The following is a 21,131-nucleotide window of genomic DNA, read 5'->3' as shown; positions in this document are numbered from 1 at the left end:
GAGCAAAAAGTAGACTATTTCACTTTGGCTACAATTTTAAGGTTTTCTTTTAAAACTGTGTTGTAAAAGATGATAAACTATAATCACCATTTGATCATTTCTTTATTACACATATATTTGATCTCTGAGTACTATTAGTTCTCAAAGTAAATGCCATATACATAACATTAGCGTTACCTGGTTTGTCAACACAGATAATCAACTTGCTTTTTTTCATCATGGGAAAGTAAATAAATTCTGTTATTGTTTTTTTGTTTTATTTTCCCGTGTAAAATCTAGAATTCCATAGAGAAATCATCTTCTATAAATAATGATCAACTCTCTTCAGTAAAAGAGCTGGAAGAAAAAATAGGTAACTATGCTTTTCTATGTTGTCACCATTAGACAAATTCTGGTTAGAATAGATCAGGAAATAAAGTAGCTAATTAATGCATTGTTAAAAACATAATGTAGCTATCTTTGCCTTTAACCTCCATTGCCCCCAGCTATCTGTTTGCTTTTCCTTTCAATTGTCACTTTATGTTTAATCCAACAAAACACTAATGTGACACCATTTGTAAATGGTTACATGATTATTTGGGGGATTTTTTATTGATCAGATATTATTTGAATGTCCACCTGCTCTAGACATTGTTAATAGAAAGGTGAATAACATATAGACAATGTTCTCAAAGAGCTCACTGTCTAGGGAAGCTCTAATTACCATAGTTTGAGGTTCAGACAAAGATAAAATGTTGATAGCATAAGAAGTTGCCTGTTGTAAGTTAAGAAAAATATCAGAAAAGCATTTTCAACTAGGTCTTTTTTTAAAAATTTTTTTAGTTGTTGATGGACTTTTATTTTCTTTATTTATATGAGGTGCTGAGAATTGAACCCAGTGCCTCACACATGCTAGGCAAGTGCTCTACCACTGAGCCACCCCAGCCCTTCAACTAGGTCTTGAAGATAGGGAAATACGACACAAGAAGAAAGGAAGGGATTGCAGCAAGAAGGAACATGAGGTGTTCATATGTTAACATTTTCAGAGTCAAGGATCAGACCAGGAAGTTCCTGACCATGAACATGCTAGTGTGATGTGCAGAGGAAATGAGACTTTATTCTAATCTTTTTATTCCACATGGTTTACATGGAATAACTCTTTTATTCCCATTTAAAACTGAAGATTTAGAAGTGTTGTATAACATGCTTATGATTCCTTAATTTAATAACCAATTAGATTGGGGTAGCCGGGAAATTGAAAGAGTTTAGAATAACTTCAGTTTTCTGTTGTGGGTGACCAGGGCATGGAGGGATGCTCAGTTTTAGACTAACTTTAAATACCAATTCAAGTGAAAATGTCAGATAGAATGCTTATGTAAATCTGGAGTTACAGAATGCTTATGTAAATCTGAAGTTAAGGGGAAAGAACTAGGCTGGAGATAAAAATTTGTAATTAAATAGTAGGTATTAAAAGCCATGAGTTCAAATCACCCAGCAATATGGAAAAAAGATGAGGACCAGAGATAGATAGTTTCATATTTTTAAATGCTGAAAACAAAGGAAATTGAGAAGGAGCAGCCAATGAGTTTAAAAAAGCAAACAAACAAACCTGGAACATAAAATTTCTTGCAAGTTAAGACAAGTGCAAGTGAAAAAAGTGGGGAAATGTTATCCGTAGCAGGTTCTGCTGATGGGTCAAGTAAAATGAGCTCTGAAAACTAACCATTAGACTAAACAACGTAGAGGAGTTTCAGGATGTGCTAGTGTCTAAGATTGATTGCAGTGGATTCAAGAAAAAAATGGAGGAAGAGAATTTGGAGAGCATATATAGACAATTCTTTGAAGAGTGTTTCTATAAAAGAGGGGCAATGAGTTGTTTTTTTAAATCGGAAAAATAGCATGTTTCATCTAATTGCAGTCTCTCCCCTGACCTTTGTAACTACCTCACTGTTTGTTCCTGATCTTGATGTCTTGAGATTTTTCTTGTTGCATGTTTATAAACTGTTGGGGGAATATCCACTGGAGAGGGTAAAATTGCTGCTCTAATGCCAGAGTAGGTGAGATGGCATTGCAGTGAAATGCAGAAGTGGAGCAGTTGGCCTTTGCTGCACAGTGTGGCACAGGTACACACTAATTAATAAGTAAGGACAGGAATTCAGATCATAAGTAAAGATATTCAAAGAGTAAAGTCCTGAGAGGCTGAGGCTGGGGCTGGGGCTCAGCGGTAGTGCACTTGACTGGCATTTGTGTGGCACTGGGTTAGGTTATCAGCACCGCATATAAATAAATAAGTTAAAGGTCTGTCAACAACTAAATAAAACTATTTAAAAAAAAAAAAAAAAGTCCTGAACCCCAGAGTTCATATAGGAAAAGTAAAGAGCTTAAGGAGAAAGATCAAAATTGGTTAGGTCTAATATATTACATGTTTAGCTGTGAAATTTAGATCCACCAACCAAGATGAGGTCTGTACATAGAAACTTACTGCATCTGATACCTTTTCTACTTGGTCCCAATTTAAAACCAACACCAAAAATCCTAGCATACCTGCATTTCCTGAAAATCCAACACTACAGGAGTCTTAACCTCTCCAAATCCAAGATTATTAAAAAGTGTAGTGTTTTAAGAACTGAAAATTACTTAGATAATGAATGATTAAGCCTTCACTTAATGGTAACATTGATGTTTTAGCTACTTTAACTTCAAACTGAAGATTTTATGTTCCAAAATAAAAATCAGTTTCTAGGGTTAAAATGAACAAGTATATTACCAGTGGCTTGGAGCTAAGGCAGGAGGATCAAGAGTTCAAAGTCAGCCTCAGCAAAAGTGAGGCATTAAGTAACTCAGTGAGGCCCTGTCTCTAAATAAAATACAAAAAAAAAAAAATTAGGCCTGGAGGGACTGGGGATGTGGCTCAAGCGGTAGCGCCCTCGCCTGGCATGCGTGCGGCCCNAAAAAAAAAAAAAAAAAAATCAGATAATTTTGATGTTTTTTCCTTGTACTTCACATATAATCCTTTCATTTTCTGTTTTTAGGGAATCTGGAAAAAGAATCCAAAGAGAAGGAGGAAAAAATAAGTAAGATAAAATTAGTTGCTGTGAAAGCAAAGAAAGAACTCGATTCCAGCAGAAAAGAGGTAAGCCAACTCAAAAAACACAAGATTCAAGAATCTTAGGTTTTGGAAAATCTAGAGTTTTTACTCTTAATTTACTGTATATTTAAAATAGACCCAGACTTTGAGGGAAGAACTCGAATCTGTTCGTTCAGAAAAGGATCAGTTGTCTACTTCCATGAGAGATCTCATTCAAGGAGCAGAAAGCTATAAGGTAAAATAGTTATTTTAATAACAAGTTATATTCATAACTAGTAAAAAAAAAAAAATGGAAAGATAGGTACAGGGGCACACGCATATAGAGCATCACAAGTCTTGTTTTGTTTTGTTTTTTGGTGCTGGGGATTGAACCCATGGCCTTGTGCATGCAAGGCAGGCACTCTACCAACTGAACTATATCCCCAGCCCAAGAACATCACAAGTTTGAGGTCAGCCTTGGCAAGTGAATAAGACCCTGTCTCAAAATAAAAATTAAAAGACCTGGGTATGAAGCTCAGTTGTAGAATGTTCCTGGGTTTAATCTCCAGTATCACCAAAAATGAAGAAGGAAGAGAGAGAGGGATGGAGGAAGGAAGGAACTGGAAATGTAAAGTTCCTATCTATAAAATAATCATCTTGTATTTTTGTACTTGTTAGTAAATCTTTTTCCCTGGCTTTTTTTTTTTTTTTTTTTTGTACATTGTAGTGTGGTTAGCCTTTACGTAGTACCTTTATTGTTTTTGAAAGTAAAATTCTGTTTGGCGATTTCTTAATAAAAACCAGTAAGAGAAGGTTGCTGTTATTGTAACTATGTAATATTGTTCTAACCAAGTTGAATGAATGTGAAGCTTAACACAAATAGTAACAAGAAATAAAAGCATTGTTATTTGGAAGTAATATACTTATCTACTTTAATAAAATAAAGCACTATTATAAAAATCAAAAAATAAAATCCAACAAAGTTACCAAGTACGATATAAAAGTCATTACATTTCTTCATGTATTTATTTGTTCAGTAAATATTTACATGCCTAGACTGAATTCTAAGCTCTGGACCTGATGGTGGTCAGCCAAACAGACTACCACCAACCAAATAATCCTGAACTCCTGCCCTCTTAGGACTTAAATTCCAGTGGCAATAATGGGCAAACAGAAAAAAGACATGATACAGACTATGTAGCAAAACAAAGGTAAATAGGAAGAAGTGAATGAGCAGTAATCAGTAGGATTTGATAAAAAGAGAAAATCCCTTAGTAGATAAAAGATAAAATTTTGAGAACTTTAATAAGCATTTGGGCACTTAATAAAGAAAACTTCAAAATTTATGTAGGGTAACTGAATATTATTGAAATACTAGTTCTCAAATTGTTTATAAATTCAAAAACAATTTTATTAAGAATTCTAGCGGGGCTGGGATGTGGCTCAAGTGGTAGTGCGCTTCCCTGGCATGTGTGCGGCCCAGGTTCGATCCTCAGCACCACATACAAACAAAGATGTTGTGTCGCCGAAAACTGAAAAATAAATATTGAAATTCTCTCTCTCTCTCTCTCTCTCTCTCTCTCTCTCTCTCTCTAAAAAAAAGGAGGGGGGGTTTGGAGGGGGGATCATAACAGTTATTCCAAATTTTAAATGGAAAATAAACTAGCAAGATTAGTTAATTCTTCTGAAAATGTAAAAGGGAAGTGACCTCTACACACTAAATTTTTTTCCTATTAAGCTATAGAAATATGGTAGAATTCTAATGTGAGAATGAGATTAACAGAAGAGACAGAGACTTCTATACAACAACAACACATACTTTTATGCCAGGCTGTCTTCTAAATGTCTTAGTATGCTTAATTCTCAAAACAACCACAAGAAGTATGTTATTAGCTTCACCAGTTTATAGGTCAGGAATCTGAGGCATAGAGATTCAAGGTCACAGACTAAAAGTTAGAGACTTCAGGGTCCCAAAACATAGCAGAGCTGGGATATTACCAACTATTCCAGACCTGTTCTTTCACCAACTAAGCTATACTATCTCAGGAAAACTTAAAAATAGAAATCACTGCGAGGCATGGTAGCACAAGCCTGTAATCTCAGCGATTTCAGAGGCAGGAGTATCACAAGTTCAAAGATTTAGTTGGGACCCGAAGCAACTTAGTGAGATCCTGTCTCTAAAAAAAAAAAAAAAAAAGGCTGGGGATATGCCTCACGGGTTAAGCATCTCTGGTTGTGTCTCTGATAACAAAGAAAAAGAAATTACTGAAGAATTGGTAACCAGGCACAGTGGCACAAGCCTATGATCCCAGTTACTTCAGAGGCTGAGGCAGAAAGATCCCAAGTTACAGGCCAAGTTCAGCAACTTAGCAAGACCCTGTCTCAAAAATAATAAGAACTGGGGCTGGGGATGTGGCTCAAGCGGTAGCGCACTTGCCTGGCATGTGTGCGGCCCAAGTTCGATCCTCAGCACCACATAAAAACAAAGATGTTGTGTACGCCGAAAACTAAAAAATAAAATATTAAAAAAAATTCTCTCTCTCTCTCTCTCTCTCTCTCTCTCTCTCTCTCTCTCTGTCTCTCTCACTCTTTCTTTAAAAATAATAAGAAGAACTAGGGATGTGACTCAGTGGTGGAACACCCATGGATTCATCCCCAGTGCCAAAAGAAGGAATTAGAAAGCTATTGCGGATTTAATCAGTTTTTTATTTTATTGCACACACCAAAATAATTCTGGGTGGATTAGGATTTTTGAAAAGTATTTTTTTTTTTAACCTAGGGTAAAAGACTTGATCCTTTGACTGACTTCTAATACAAAAGACTTTTTAAATTTAAAAGCAATTTAAGTAACTTGTGTAGATTGGTAAATTGAACTTTATTAAATTAGTATACCTGGTCTTCCTCTGAAGGAAATTATTAGATTAGATTATAAAGTCTCTTAAAATATAAAGGAGCAGGCTGGGATATAGCTTAGTTGGTAGAGTGCTTGCCTTGCATGCACAAGGCCCTGGGTTCAGTCCCCAGCACAAAAAAAAAAAAAATTATATATATATATCTCCAGTTAACTGGTTCATGAAAGATGAATAAGCTCATATATAAATTTTAAATTTGGGGTTTTAAAGATCTCTTTAAATATTAAGAATATTAATCTTGTCATATTTTTATATGTAAATTTACATTTTCATTGACGTATTTTTATATGTAAATATTTAACATCTCAAATGGACTTATACATTTTACGTCAGGCTTTATTGATTGTACAGTCTGACCTATTGAATGAATAATAATAACCTAAAGTTAAATATTTTTGTCTTTTATTGAAGAATCTTTTATTAGAATATGATAAGCAATCAGAGCAGTTGGATGTGGAAAAAGAACGTGCTAGTAATTTTGAACATCAAGTAGAAGATCTTACTAAACAATTAAGAAATTCAACTTTTCAGGTAATTTTAAATTGAGTAAATTCAGACATGAAAATTTTAATATATTTTAATCTCCAATACTTTTTGAATAAAATTAAAATACAATCAGGAACAGTATTTCTCCCCCCACCCCGAATCAGGAGATTAATTTAACAAAACAATAACTTATTGCTCTGATCTCAGTCCCACTGGATTTGTTTTGTTCCTGTTGTTTTTCATATTCATCTTTTACTTTATAGATGCATCTGGTCTTTTATAAATTTTGCCATATAAATATTAACACTGATGGTTTTGAAACTTAACATTGTCATCCTGTGGGATTTATTTTGAAATTTTCATTTTTCACAGTATGCCAATATTCTTATTAATGTACCTTTTCTTCCTCCCTTGAATATATTTTTTGCATGTTTACAAAAATGAATCATTTGTCATTCCAGTGTGAAAAACTAAATTCTGATAATGAAGATTTCCTGGCTCGTATTGAAACACTACAGTCTAATGCCAAGTTATTAGAATTACAGATTTTAGAAGTCCAAAAAGCCAAAGCAATGGTGGACAAAGAATTGGAAACGGAAAAACTTCAGAAGGAACAGAAGATAAAGGTAAAAACAGTCCTGTGAGATGATTCACGTATATATAATGATATTTTTACCAAAATATCATTTAAGGAAACAACTCAATTGAGTCTTTAATTAATTGCTTTATGTATGCCAGCTCTAATTTTGAGAATCTAAGATGTGATATTTGCATGTTTATTCTTTAAATATTGAAAGGTCACCAAATTTTTTGAGTCTTTGTGTATCAGATTTATTTTATAACCCCTAACACACGTAGTTTTTTTAATGTTGATCGATTTGGGGGGGGGGGGTATTTTTAATTTTAGGAACATTCCAGTACTATAAAAGAACTCGAAGAACTTCAGGTACAACTTCAAAAGGAAAAGAAACAGCTTCAGAAAACTATGCAAGAACTAGAGCTGGTTAAAAAGGTAAAATAAAACACCAAGATTGAAAACTGATTTCATGGGCCGGGACTGTGGCTCAGTGGTAGTGCACTTGCCTGGCATGTGTGAGGCACTGGGTTCGATTCTCAGCACCACATATAAATAAATTAAATAAAGATCTATCAACAATTACGAAAAAAAATTTAAATGTTGCTAAAAAGAAAAGAAAACTGATGTCATTGTTCATATTATGAAGCTACTCTGTACATATCAAAAAGGAATATTTTTAAATGTTGTGTATGGTACTAAAATAACCCTCATAAATTGTCAGCCCCAATAAATTGGAATTTTAATTCATTTCTCTGTCTTTTCAAAAGAATCTGGGCTTATGAATTAATCAGAGTTTGATTTGATATATCATTTTCTATACGTGATTGTTATGTGATCTATGAAGATTTAGTTAAAGTCAAAAGAAAAGTACTATAAGAGCCACTTAAAATATTAATATTTCAGCTGGCTGCAGTGGTGCGTAGCCATAATCCCAGCATTCAGGAGGAGGATCACGAGTTCAAAGCCAGCCTCAGCAACTTAGCAAGGCACTTAGCAACTCAATGAGACCCTGTCTCTAAATAAAATATTAAAAAGGGGCTGGGGATGTGGCTCAGTGGTTAAGCACCTCTGAGTCCAATCCTCAGTACCAAAAAAATAATAGTAATATTTCATAAATAAGAGTCCCCACAAGACTTGAATTACTAATTATGGTTAATGAAAGTTTTTTTAATGAAATACAATATAGCTAAGAAAATTGAGTTAAGCTGTTAAAATATATATATATTTGATTTTATGAAATTAGAAACTGAAATATCCAACTTCTATTTTCTTCATTACTGTTTACACTATTCTGTATTGTAGAAGAGCATAACAACCTGTTAATTCCTACGGCATCATGTTAGCAATCTAACAAGTGAAATTAATAACTGAATCTTTTATAAAATGTGCAGGATGCCCAACAAACTACATTGATGAATATGGAAATAGCCGATTATGAACGTTTGATGAAAGAACTAAATCAAAAGTTAAATAATAAAAACAGCAAGATAGAGGATTTGGAGCAAGAAATAAAAATTCAAAAACAGAAACAAGAAAACCTACAAGAAGAGATGAGTGAGTAAAATGAAATTCACTTTATGTTAAAATTGTTTCATTGTAACAGATTTGGGGAAGGGGCATTACTGGGTGTGTCTAACATAGTGCTAACCATTGTTTAGGAACAGAAGGACTGTAAAACCATTTGCCATTAAGGTTTTTACAGTCCATGCTGGTGCTTGACTGTGTGTCTTGACAGTGCATGCTAGTGTTTATTCTTAAAGTTTTTGTTATGTGAATAATATGAAGATACAAGTAATCTTTGTCCAAGATTTGCTGATTGTCAACAGATTAGGAAAATTTAAATAGTAATGAAATGCAAAGAAAACAAAAGGAGACTGAAGCAAGGTGCAGAGGCAAAGTGGCAGAATGGCAGGATAGCAAAATGACATGAAGGCCTCTTGCCCAAGCTGCCAGCTTTATTTATATCAATAGGTTACATTAGGTCACTGGCAGCATTAGTACATTATTGTTCATTGTGACATTAGGCTGATTACAGAGTTAGCAACATTATGCAGCATATTACGTACTATAGTTGCAATGTGCAATGTTAGGAGCTTTGTATCTCTCTCAAGAAAGTCCATTGTTTAAAAGTTACTGTTATGTGGACAGGTTCAGGCTCAGCAGAGCTTGGTGAAACATTATGGTTGTCTTGTAACAAGAGAGTTTATTCCCAGGAGCTGTGTGCTTGAGATCAAGGTCTAGGCTGATAAGGCTGTAGCACAGAGCCTTCTCATATAGGGCATTGCTATAGCAGCTAGGCATTCCATACCTTTGCACAGAAACTTTCCTAACAGCTAAGCATGCCACAGCCATGAATTCATCAGAGACCCCAGTCCCAAACACAGAACCTTTACAGTGAAGCATTTCTTTTTAATGTAATTCTATCCATTTTATCCATAATTTTTTCTAATGTGGGAGTTAACTGAGTATTGAACCCCATAGGCACTCTACCACTGAGCTTTATCCCCAGTCCTTCTTATTTTTTGTTTTGAGACAGAGTCTCAATAAGTTGCCAAGGCTGGCCTCGAACTTGCAGTCTTCTTGTCTCAGAAATAACTGGTCCACACCTGATTCCATAAAATATTTTCTGTTGTTAGCATTGAAAACTATGATTTTCCCTTTAGGCATTCTTTAGTTGCATCTCATGAATGAATATGTTATATTCATCTTTTAATTCAATTCAGAATTGTCATTTTTGTTTGAAAATAGTTTTGGGTTTATTTATTTGTTTTTTGTTTTTGGTATCAAGGATTAAACCCAGAGGCATTTAACACTGAGCCACATCCCTGGCCCTTTTTAAAATATTTTATTTAGAGACCCGGTGTCACTGAGCTGCTTAGGGTATTGCTAAGTTGCTGATGCTGGCTTTGAACCCACAATTCTCCTGCCTTAGCCTCCTGAGCTGCAGGGATTACAGGCACATGCCACCATACCCAGTAATAGTTATCTTCTTCTTTAAATTTTATTTATCTATTTTTTTTGAGACAGGACCTCACTTAGTTAATGAGGCTAATCTCAAACTTTTCTTTTCTTTTCTTTTTTTTAAGTTGTAGTTGGACACAATACCTTTATTGAAGATCGAACCCAGTGCCTCCCGTGTGCTAGGTGAGCACTCTACGGCTGAGCCACAATCCCAGCTCCTATAATAGTTATTTTTTTTTTAAGACAACTGACTCTAAGTTTATTTTATTTATTTTTTTTTAAAGAGAGAGAGAGAGAATTATTTTAATATTTATTAATTTAGTTTTCGGCAGACACAACATCTTTGTATGTGGTGCTGAGGATCGAACCCAGGTTGCACGCATGCCAGGCGATTGCGGTACCGCTTGAGCCATATCCCCAGCCCCAATAGTTATTTTTTAAAGCAGAAGTCAGCACACTATGGCCTACAGGCCAGCTTCCTGTTTTTATAAATAAAGTTTTATTGAAACAAGCCATGTTAATTTTTTTATAGTGTCTGGCTGTTATTGTGTGTCAACAGCACAGATGAAACAGAGATTAATGGCTGACAATACTATATTATTTATTATTCAACCTCTTAGGAGAAGCTTACCAACTCCTATTTTTTAAAAAAATTAAAATTTAGGAATTTTTTCAGTATTTAGCCACATATTTGCCATTTCTGGTGTTCTTTGTTCCTTTGTGTATATTCAAATTCCATTAGGTATGACTTTCCTTTTGCTGAATAGCTTCTTATATCTTGCAGCCCATAAGCTACTGTCAATTAATTCTTTCAGCTTTGGTTTGTTAGAAAAAGTCTTTACTCTGCCTTCATTTCCAAAAGATGCTTTTGCTGGGTATAGAATTCTATGGTATATTTTTTCCCCTTTTTGTATCCTGCTTGTGTTTATTCAGCTTCTAGGATGTATAGGGTTTTTATAAATTTTTTTCAAGTTTGGTACATTTTGGCCATTATTTCCTTTTTTTTTTTTTTTTTTTTTTTTTTTGTCTAAACTACCCCAGCCCATCCCCAGGACTCTAATTAGATATTTTAGACCACTTAATATAGTTCTGTAGGTCAGTGATACTCTATTCCGGGTTTTTTTTTTTTTTCCTTCTATTTGTTTTCTTGCTTGCTTGTTTGATTTTTGTACTTTCTGAACTTCTTTTTGGATAGTTTCTATCACTGTGTCTTCAAATTCTCTGATCTATGGTATTTGTTAATCCCATTCAGCAATATGTCTACTTTAGATTTTGCATATTTCATTTCTACAATTTCAATTTTTTAAAATATAGTTTCCATTTCTCTCTTCTCTATATGTTTGTTTTCCTTAAATTCTTGAGCATATTTAATAACTATTTTGATGCCCTTTTTTGCTAATTTCACTCTTTCTGTATTTACTTCACTTGTTTATTTCTGTTGATTAATTCATTCATTTTTCTTCCCTCCTTCCTGTAAATAACATTATTCTGCTTTTTTGTAAACAAAAATTTAGATGTGACTTTTTCATTGCTGAATGCTAGATATTTTTGTGTTCATTTAAAAATGTAAACTTCAACATTCAAGTTATTTGTATTTAAGTTTTGTATTTTTATGAATTATTTTTCATGTCCTTTAGGATGAGTGTAGGTCTGGTTATAGGTCTGGTTCAACCTACCACTAAGGTGGTGCTCATCAAAGTTCTACTGCAAAGTCTCTTCACTCTGGCTGGCAGAGATTCATCTGATTTATATCCCTCAGAGTTGTCCAGATTACAACTCTCCGTTTATTGTTCTTTCCACAGCAGTTCTTTGCATTTCAGATGACCAGCTCTATTTCAGATTCACATCCCTGCACCAGTCCAGAAACTGCTTCTGTGCAGAGTTAAGACAAGTAACAGGGTTTACCATGTTTGTTTACCTTCTCTCAGGGATCACAGTCCTGCACTGCTCATTGTCTGAATTCAGAAAAGTTTTTTTTTATGTATTTTGTTTCATTTCCTAGTTTATGACAGGAAGGGAAGTCTAGACTGTTAACAGTTACTCAGAGCAAGAAGCAGAATTTCCATAAAATAATTTAAGGTGGCTACAAAGATATTACCATACAATAAAATTTTAGATATAAGTGATGAGGGATTAGCATGAAAGAAAACATTGAAATAGATCTCAACAGTTGAGTCAGATAAAAGATTAAAACATAAAGTATACATCTTCTGTGCTTTTGCTAGAGGTCTCCTTTAAATTTGACTTTTAGCATCCTAGAAACCAGAAGAAAGGCAGAAACATCAGTTACAAGGTTTATAGTATCCACAATAATAAAGCAAGCTTATGAAGAAACAGCTTTTCCTGGTACCACATCGTGTAAAACAACATTCTTTCAGATTTTATGTGTATTTTTTATTCTGTTTATGAAGGATATGAATACTTAGGTGAAGTATTCAGTTCACTTTCAAAGATGGGGAAGATAGTCTGCTATGTTGGAGTATTTAGATGATAAGAGAATCTGGGAAAAGTTACCAACCTCATGTCAGTGAAATCCTTGAATTGCTGGCCTAAGGACTTTTAGCAGAAAAGGAAGCATTAAGATAGTGTTCCAGCCAGGTGCAGTGCTGCATACCTGTAATCCCAGGGACCAGAGAGGCTGAGGCGGGGAAATAGGAAGTTCAAGTCCAACTTCAGCAACTTAGGGAGACTCTGTCTCAAAATAAAAAACAAAAAGGGCTGGAGATGTGGCTCAGTTGTAGAGCACATGCTTCGCATGCGTGGGGCACTGAGTTCAATCCTCAGTACCACATAAATAAATAAAACAAAGGTATTGTGATCATCTACAACTAAAAAAAAAAAATTTAATGTAGTTTGTTCACTCTGCCTTATAAATTAAGGTAGGTTCATCTTAATTTCAAACCCCTTCATCATGTGGTCCCATTCTAACTTTTCAGTTTAATTCTCATTATTCTCACAGCTTGTAAAGAAGGCTGTAAGCTTTCTGGAGACATGATGTTTTCCACAAGTGTGTATTTCATCTACTGTGATTCTTCTTTTCATGACCTCATTTTCCTCATTTCTTTCATGCCTATCCTCCTAGAACAGGAAGCATTTAATACTAAAATCCTGATTCTAATCCTAAATGCTTCCTGTTCTGTGAAATCTCCCTCAGAGTTTCACATAAAGTGAATATAAACTTTAGACGTGGAGCTATGTAACCTTTTGTTTTTCTTTCTAACTTTTAAATAGTGCTGTCTTGCTTATTATAACCCCTAGAGCACTTTGTAAGACTTCATATGTAATTTGGACTTTATAAAATACTTTTCAGAACTGGATAAATATTTGCCAGGAAATAACTGAATTAGGTATAGTTAAGACACTCCTGTTCCTGTTTGCCAAGTAATGTAATATATGTGTGTGAATTTAAGTTTGTACAGTTAATCATTGCTTATATGATTTTTCAACAGTCCAACCACATAGTGTCCATGTAAGTAGTCTAGATCAGGAGTTAAGCACACTTTTTCTGTAAATGACCAAATTGTAAATCTCTGAAGCTTCAGAGACCACAAAGTCACTGTTACATAGTCTTGGTTTATTTTATAACAGACTGCAGCCAGATTTTTCCTGCTCATTGCAGAGGCTCCTTGTGGTCTACACAATTAATCCACTTATTCCTACTTGATATTTGCTCCTTCTTTGCCTCTGTAAGCAGCAAAGTTTCTTCTTTATTATGATTTGATTGGCTCCTTAGTGTGCTCTCTTTTACTGACAGTCCCTCTCACAAAAAACATCTGCAGGCTGGGGTGGTTCAGTGGTAAAGCACTTGCCTCGCACGCGTGAAGCACTGGGTTCAATCCTCAGCACCACATAAAAATAAATAAATAAAAGACAAAAAAAAGATATTGTATCTATCTACAGCTAAATTTTTTTTTAAAACGTCGAGTTACTATAAGAAAAACAGATGATCAAGTAGGAATGTGCCTCTAATATGATAGAATTGTAAATATACAGACTCTCTTTTGAGGTACTTATTTAAAGTAGATTTCTTATCTTTTAGAGATAGAGCAAATATAGACCTTTATTTTAGAGATATACACTGAATATTTACAGATGAACAGGTTTGCTTTAAAGTAATCCAGAGGGGATTCAGAGAGTAGGTAAGGTATAGGTCAGGGGTTGACAGACTTTTTCCATAAAGAGCCGGATAGTAAATATTTTAGGCTTTATGGGCTGCACAGTCTCTGTGGTGATTACTCAAGTCACTGTTTTAGCACAAATGCAGCCATAGACTGTTTTGAATGAATGAGCCTTGCTGTTCTAATAGAACTATATTCACAAAAATAGCCTGTGACTTTGCTGACTCCTTGTCTGGGTGAGATAAGATTGGGTGTATTAGTAATTGTTCAGTTGGATGATGGTACATTGGAGTTTACTGTACCTTAGTTACTACTGTCAAGTATGTTTGAAATATATCATAATAAAAAGCTCAAACAAATTAATACAAAGGTAACTTAATACAAAGAAAAGACTCATCATTGACATATTTATATTCACTCATTAAAAACTGTTTCATCTCTTTCTGCTGAAATTATTTCCCATGCTAGCTTCACTACAGTCTTCAGTGCAACAGTATGAAGAAAAAAACACCAAAATCAAGCAGTTACTTGTGAAAACAAAAAAGGAACTAGCAGATTCAAAGCAGGCAGTATGTTAATTTATTCATTTTTCATTTTAATATGTATTCATAGTTTATTTATAAATAATTTCATTTTTTAATTTAACCAAGATTCTCATTCTGTAGGAAACTGATCATTTAATACTTCAAGCATCATTAAAGGGTGAGCTGGAAGCCAGTCAACAGCAAGTGGAAGTCTATAAAGTAAGGTTCCTTGTACTTTTTAAGATTTAAAAAAAAAAAAAAAATTCCATATTGAAATGAGTTATTTTCTAGGGATTTTATTTATCCTGTAAGGAATTACCTTCTAAGGATATTGAAAAGGATTTCTCAACATTTTGAGGAAGTAGAAGCAGTAAATCAGGTAGTATAAAACTGGTAAACCATTTAGTTCAGGCCAGATTATTTTCATGCATTTGAAGAATATAGTTCATAATAAAATAAATGTAGAATATAGTTCATAATAAAATAAATATAGCCTCAAACCTCATCTGAATCCTCTGAATGATATTGCATTGACACAAAGCAATTCATGAAATAGTTTTATATATTTGTTTAAAATATATTTGTGTGTGTGGGTGTATAAAATGTTTTGAAGTGTTAAATATGCAATCTGGTATTTGGGGGATTGATTTCTTTATTAATTTTGGTTTAAGAAAAAGTAAATCACCTTAGCATAATAAATGGTCTTTTCATATTGCTTTACTTTTTTAATAATAATAAATAATACCTAAAATTTTTTCACTACTTAATTCTATCATTTATATATACTTATCTCAAAGTTCATGTTTTAAGGAAAATATCTTTAACCAGTGAAGATATGAATTACCAGAGCTAAGCTTAAAGCTTTTACCTTTTAGATTCAACTCGCTGAAGTAACATCTGAGAAACACAAACTTCACGAGCACCTGAAGACCTCTGCAGAGCAGCACCAACGCACAATGAGTGCATACCAGCAGAGAGTGGCTGCACTTCAGGAAGAGAGCCGTGCTGCAAAGGTGTATCCCTCATAACAGAAGCCTCTTCCCAAGGGGATTTTATTAACTGCTAGTGAGCAGTTTACTCAGGGCTGTGATCTCCTTTTCATTGGTTTGCAGTTAAGAGCACTTAATTAAATGAGCTCTTGGTTTGGCTCAGCCTACTCTACCCCAAAGTGCATCCTCACCTTAAGAATCATTTGAATAGCAATTTTTGCTAAGCCAAAAAGAAAAATATGAGCACATATTGTTTCCATTTAAATCTTGTTGTGTAATTTATGTATGAAAGAAAATCACTTATTTGTAAAACCTTTTTATTTTAAAAGTATTATGAATCTGAGGACTTACAAGTTATAAAATGACATTCTAATAGAGTGTTCGTTCATAGGAACCTAACTTTTTGTCTTCAACATACAAAACAATTAGAAATGATACAGTAATTTTGTAGAGGTACAGCTCTTATATAAATGATCTTGCAGTAGTGTTGTGTAAGTTTACCAATCACTTCAGTGGATGACGCAGAATTTAACTTATAAGTAAAAAAAACTTTATAAAATTACAAAAGCAAATAGTGTATTGCAAAGTTTATGGGTAGTCAATAAATCTAAGAATTTCTTGTTAGACAAAATTATATCCTTGAAAGGCTTTAAAAAAGTGTAAGACCAACAGAAGTGTACTTTTTTATGAAGTTAATTGAGGCTAAAATGAATCTTAGCTATTCATTTTCAAAAACAAATTTTCATCTTAGTTTGTTAACCTGGAAGAAAATGGGATCATGTTATAAATAGAAAATGTTTTCTTTTAAATATCATAGGCAGAACAAGCTGCTGTAACTTCTGAATTTGAGAGCTACAAAGTCAGAGTTCACAACGTTTTAAAGCAACAGAAAAACAAATCTGTGTCTCAGGCTGAAAGTGAAGGAGCTAAACAAGAAAGGTAAAGTCTTTAAAAAAAAAAAAAAAAACAAAACACGAGACACAGGTTCTTCACCAAGTAGGTTGAAAATCGTATTTTGATTTCTTTCAACTATAGAATTTTATATATATTATTACTGTAAGGTCAGGGACCGGTGACCAAAAGTAGGCAGATTAAAAGGCTGCTGAACAAGGCTTTATTGATATTTGTTCCCAGGCAAGACCCTCCAATCCAACAGAGCAGGTCCAGAAGACTCGCAGGCTCAGCCGGATTGGAATTTTTATTGGGTTTAGGGCAGGAAGGAAGGGCTTGGGACAGGAAAGGGAGGTTTTTAGAGTCCCTTGTCCTACTGGGTTGGTTGGGGGAGCTTGCAGAGATCCAGGATTGGTCAGGAGACCTGGCTGATTGACAGGTGGTTCTGTCGACACCTGATTGGTGGTTCTTTTGCATGTGTTGGTCACCTGGTCCTTTGTTCCCTTAGCCACCTCAAACCAACCTAACAATTACTAACAAACATTTGGCATCACTTTGACTAAAATTTGATCTTCTCTTAATAGAGGTTGAATATAGTAGTTCAGTTCATTCCAAGAAACTCATACATGCAGTAGAAATTGATTTCAGTTCATGATCCCTTCCTTTTCCCTCCCCCTTTCCCTCTCATCCTCCCTCCCTTTTCTCATTCTCCTTCTTCTACTCTACTTGACTTCCTTTTGCTAGTCTATTAATTTATATTTGATTAAGTTTTTGGGGGGAGGTACCAGGGATTGAATTCAGGAGCACTCAACCACTGAGCCACATCCCCAGCCCTGTTTTGTATTTTATTTAGAGACAGGGTCTCATTGAATTGCTTAGTGCCTCACTTTTGCTGAAGCTGGCTTTGAACTTGCAATCCTCTTGCCTCAACCTCAGCCCTCTGAGCCACTGGGATTACAGGTGTGCGCTACCTCATCTGGCTTGATTGGTTCTTTTTTTTTTTTTTGGTGCTGGGGATTGAAACTTGCCAACTAAGCTATATCCCTAGCTCTTGATTGGTTCTTTATATAGTCCTATCTTTCCCCCTTCATTTCTTTTATTTTACTGTAGCTTCCACATCTGAGACAAAACATTCAACCTTTGAGTTTCTGAGTTTGGCCTGTTTCACTTAACATGATATTCTCCATTTCCATCCATTTACCAGCAAATGCCTAATATCATTCTTTTTATGGCTCAGTAAAACTCCATTGTGTATATAAACCATAATTTCTTAATCCCATCTACTGAGAGGCATCTGGGTTGATTCCATAAGTTAGCTAATATGAATTGTACTGCTGTAAACATTGAGGTGAATATATCTCTGCAATATGCTATATTTAAAGAGCTTTGGGGAAAATACCAGAGAGTGGGATAGCTGGGTCATATATGGTGGTTCCATCCCTAGTTTACTGAGGAATCTCCATACTATTTTCCAGAGTGGTTGTACTAGTCTGCAATTCCACCAACAATGTACAAATGTTTCTTTTTCCCCACAACTTCACGAGCATGTGTTGTTGACATTCTTGACCATTGCCATTCTGACTAGAAGGAGATGAAATCTTAGTGTGGTTTTGATTTGCATTTTCCTGATTGCTAGAGATGTTAGAACATATATTTTTCATATATTTGTTAGCCATTTGTGTTTCTTCTTTTGAGACATTTCTATTTAGTTCTTTTGTCTATTTATTGATTGAGTTATTTGTTTTGAGTTTTTATTATGTTAAGTTTTTTGAGTTCTTTGTATATTCTAGATATTAATCTCCTGTAGGAGGAGTAGCTGGCAAAGATTTTCTTCCATTCTGTAGGTTCTTTCTTCGTGTTCTTAATTCATTTTCTTTGCTGTGCAGAAACTTTTTAGTTTGATGGCATTCCACTTTGTATTATTTATTGCACTTTGGAGGTCTTATTAACAAAGTTGGTGCCTGCACTAATATGATGGAGTATTGACCCTATGTTTTCTTCTAGTTGTAAAGTTTCTGGTCTAATTCCTAAGTCTTTGATCCATTTTGATTTGAGTTTTCTGCAAGGTGAGGGGGTGGGTGTGTAATTTCATGTTTCTACATATTGCTGTATAGTTTTCCGAGCACCGTTTGTTAAAAAAGGCTGCCTTTTCTCCAAGATATAATTTTGATGCCTTAGGAAAAAGTGTCACCATTTTCAAGAGCCATTTTTGAGCATGCCTGAAGATTGGGTTCCAACCATTTGAATATAATTGTTTTACATTTTTTCTACTTTCTTATACAGTCAATATGTTTTTAAAAAATGAAATGAATAGGACTGGGGTTGTAGCTCACTAATAGAACACTTTGCCTTACACATATGAGGCACTGGGTTCAGTCCTCAGCACCACATAAAAATAAATCAATAAAATAAAGGTATTGTGTCCATCTACAAAAAAGAAATCTTTTTTAAAGAAGTGAATAGAGGGGCTGGGGATGTGGCTCAAGCGGTAGCATGCTCGCCTGGCATGCGTGCGGCCCGGGTTCGATCCTCAGCACCACATACAAACAAAGATGTTGTGTCCGCCGAAAACTAAAAAAAAAATATATATATATATATATATATATTAAAATTCTCTCTCTCTCTCTCTCAAAAAAAAAAATGAATAGAATATTGTGTGGATGGTGTCAAAATTATGGATTTTAAATATTTGTTTTCATCTAAATTTTATTCTAACTCTAAAAAGACCTGCTTTTCTTCAGGTCTTGTCTTTCACTGTAGCTTGGTCTAAATATAGTTCTCATAATGGTTAATATAGAACTATGTAGGTTATTTTTTAACTAATGGCATAATTCATAACATAAATAAGCTATTTTGATGATGTTTAATGTTCTATTCCACTGTATAAATTTTTAAAATTCAGAGACTTCTTATTTGTAAATTTATAGCACCAGAGGTTTAAAATCTAACATCTTTTATTATATCTAATCCTATTCTTTGAATCCTTACGATAATTATATTTGCTTTAGAATCATTCATAATAATGAGTATGACATGGAAAGATTAAATGATTAAAATATATTGGAAACCACAAAAGGGAGTTTCACTCCTTTCATGTTTTATAACTATTTATTTCTATTTTAGGGAACACATGGAAATGTTAATTGATCAACTGAAAATCAAATTACAAGAAAGCCAAAGTAACTTACAGATTAATGTAGCTGAACTTCAGACATTGCAATCTGAGCATGATACTCTTCTGGAGAGGCACAACAGGATGCTTCAAGAAACAGTATCCAAAGAGGCGGAACTTCGAGAAAAGTAAGATTGCTAGTAGCGCTAATGCTATTTGTAGCAGTCAGCAGTGTTTCTTTGTTAGAACTACTAATATGTTGCTCCTTGGAATAAGTACAGATTTAAAAATAAGTAGACATTTCTAAAGGCTTAATAACTTTGTTTCATTTACCATAAAGCCTCCCTCTTTGGATTGTTTTTGTATTTGTCATTTTTAGAATATTAGTGTTATTAAAAAGAGTTACTAGTATATAGTTGGTACCACCAAAACCCTGTCTGAAAATTTTTTTAAAAAATAGAAAGGTCTGGGGACATAGCTCAGTAGTAAAGTGCCCTTGGGTTCAATTCCCAGTACCACCAAAAAAAGAGGAAGGATTATATATATTATATAGAATATTGCATGGATTATATCAAAATTATAATATGTATATATATGCATACATGTGTATGTATATATGTGTGTGTGTGTGTATATATGTATATATATATATATATATACATATATATATACTGTTAACACAAAAGACAATTAATGCCTCAGAAGAAAGAAAATGCTACTTTCCACCCCAAGTGTCAAATTATAAGCATTTTTCTTCATTTCCAAAGGAAAACATTTAAACAGCTTCTAACTAAAAAATAAAATGCAGCTCACCTTTGCAACTCTATTTTCAACTTATCATATCTTATTAATCATTACAATATTTTATTAGACTTCAGGAATATAGGCAGAATAAATAGTTTATTGCAAAGAAGAACTTTTGACCTCCTATAATAGGAAGTTGGTGGTAATACTTGTTATATCTTAGGGCACTGAGAAAGAATTCTTCTTTTGAGTGTCTTTCCTGAAGGGTTTTAGGGTACTTTACCTGCCAAAATTGTGTTTATAGTATATACATAATCTTATGCTAACCTGAAAAAGGAAAGGAAGTGATTTCTTGGCTTACACTTTTTTTTTTAACATGTAGTTTATATGTTAATCACGTAAACCAAAAGTTTCAGGGAAGATCTACCAACATTTTAACTACTATCAGCAGGGTTTCCATTAGATTAGCTTATAAATAATTACATTTACTTGATATTTACAACAGAAATTTTCAGCATTTTTTCTTTACTATAGAAAAGTTATTGCAAAAGCATTGCTAGCCAGGTACAGTGGCACATACCTGTAATCCTAGCGACTCAAGAGGCTGATACAGGAGGATTGCAAATTTGAGGCTAGAGTTGGTAACTTAGTGAAACTCTGTCTCAAAATAACAAATAAAAATATATGGGGGTATAGCTCAGTGGTAAAATACCCCTAAATTCAATCCCCTGAATCCCTAATACCACCACCACAAAAAAAAAAAAAAAAAAT

General features: G+C 34.1%; 1 protein-coding gene across 4 annotated transcripts in view; it reads left to right on the top strand.

Annotated features, from left to right (window-relative positions):
• Gcc2 (GRIP and coiled-coil domain containing 2) overlaps positions 1-21,131 on the top strand; it is a 48,907-nt gene that overhangs the window by 9,181 nt on the left and 18,595 nt on the right. For all 4 annotated transcript variants that reach the window (XM_015499666.2, XM_048810250.1, XM_048810248.1 and 1 more), the window contains 12 exons: positions 280-352; positions 3,012-3,112; positions 3,204-3,302; positions 6,370-6,489; positions 6,906-7,070; positions 7,352-7,456; positions 8,413-8,575; positions 14,569-14,669; positions 14,766-14,843; positions 15,500-15,637; positions 16,431-16,552; positions 19,628-19,804. In XM_015499666.2, the coding sequence (XP_015355152.1) occupies positions 280-352; positions 3,012-3,112; positions 3,204-3,302; positions 6,370-6,489; positions 6,906-7,070; positions 7,352-7,456; positions 8,413-8,575; positions 14,569-14,669; positions 14,766-14,843; positions 15,500-15,637; positions 16,431-16,552; positions 19,628-19,804 (1,442 nt within the window). The remainder of the gene's footprint in view (positions 1-279; positions 353-3,011; positions 3,113-3,203; positions 3,303-6,369; positions 6,490-6,905; positions 7,071-7,351; positions 7,457-8,412; positions 8,576-14,568; positions 14,670-14,765; positions 14,844-15,499; positions 15,638-16,430; positions 16,553-19,627; positions 19,805-21,131) is intronic.

This window comes from Marmota marmota, unplaced genomic scaffold (assembly GCF_001458135.2).
Source record: "Marmota marmota marmota unplaced genomic scaffold, marMar, whole genome shotgun sequence".
Classification (NCBI taxonomy): Eukaryota; Metazoa; Chordata; class Mammalia; order Rodentia; family Sciuridae; genus Marmota; species Marmota marmota.
This window is presented reverse-complemented; position numbering and strand designations above follow the sequence as displayed.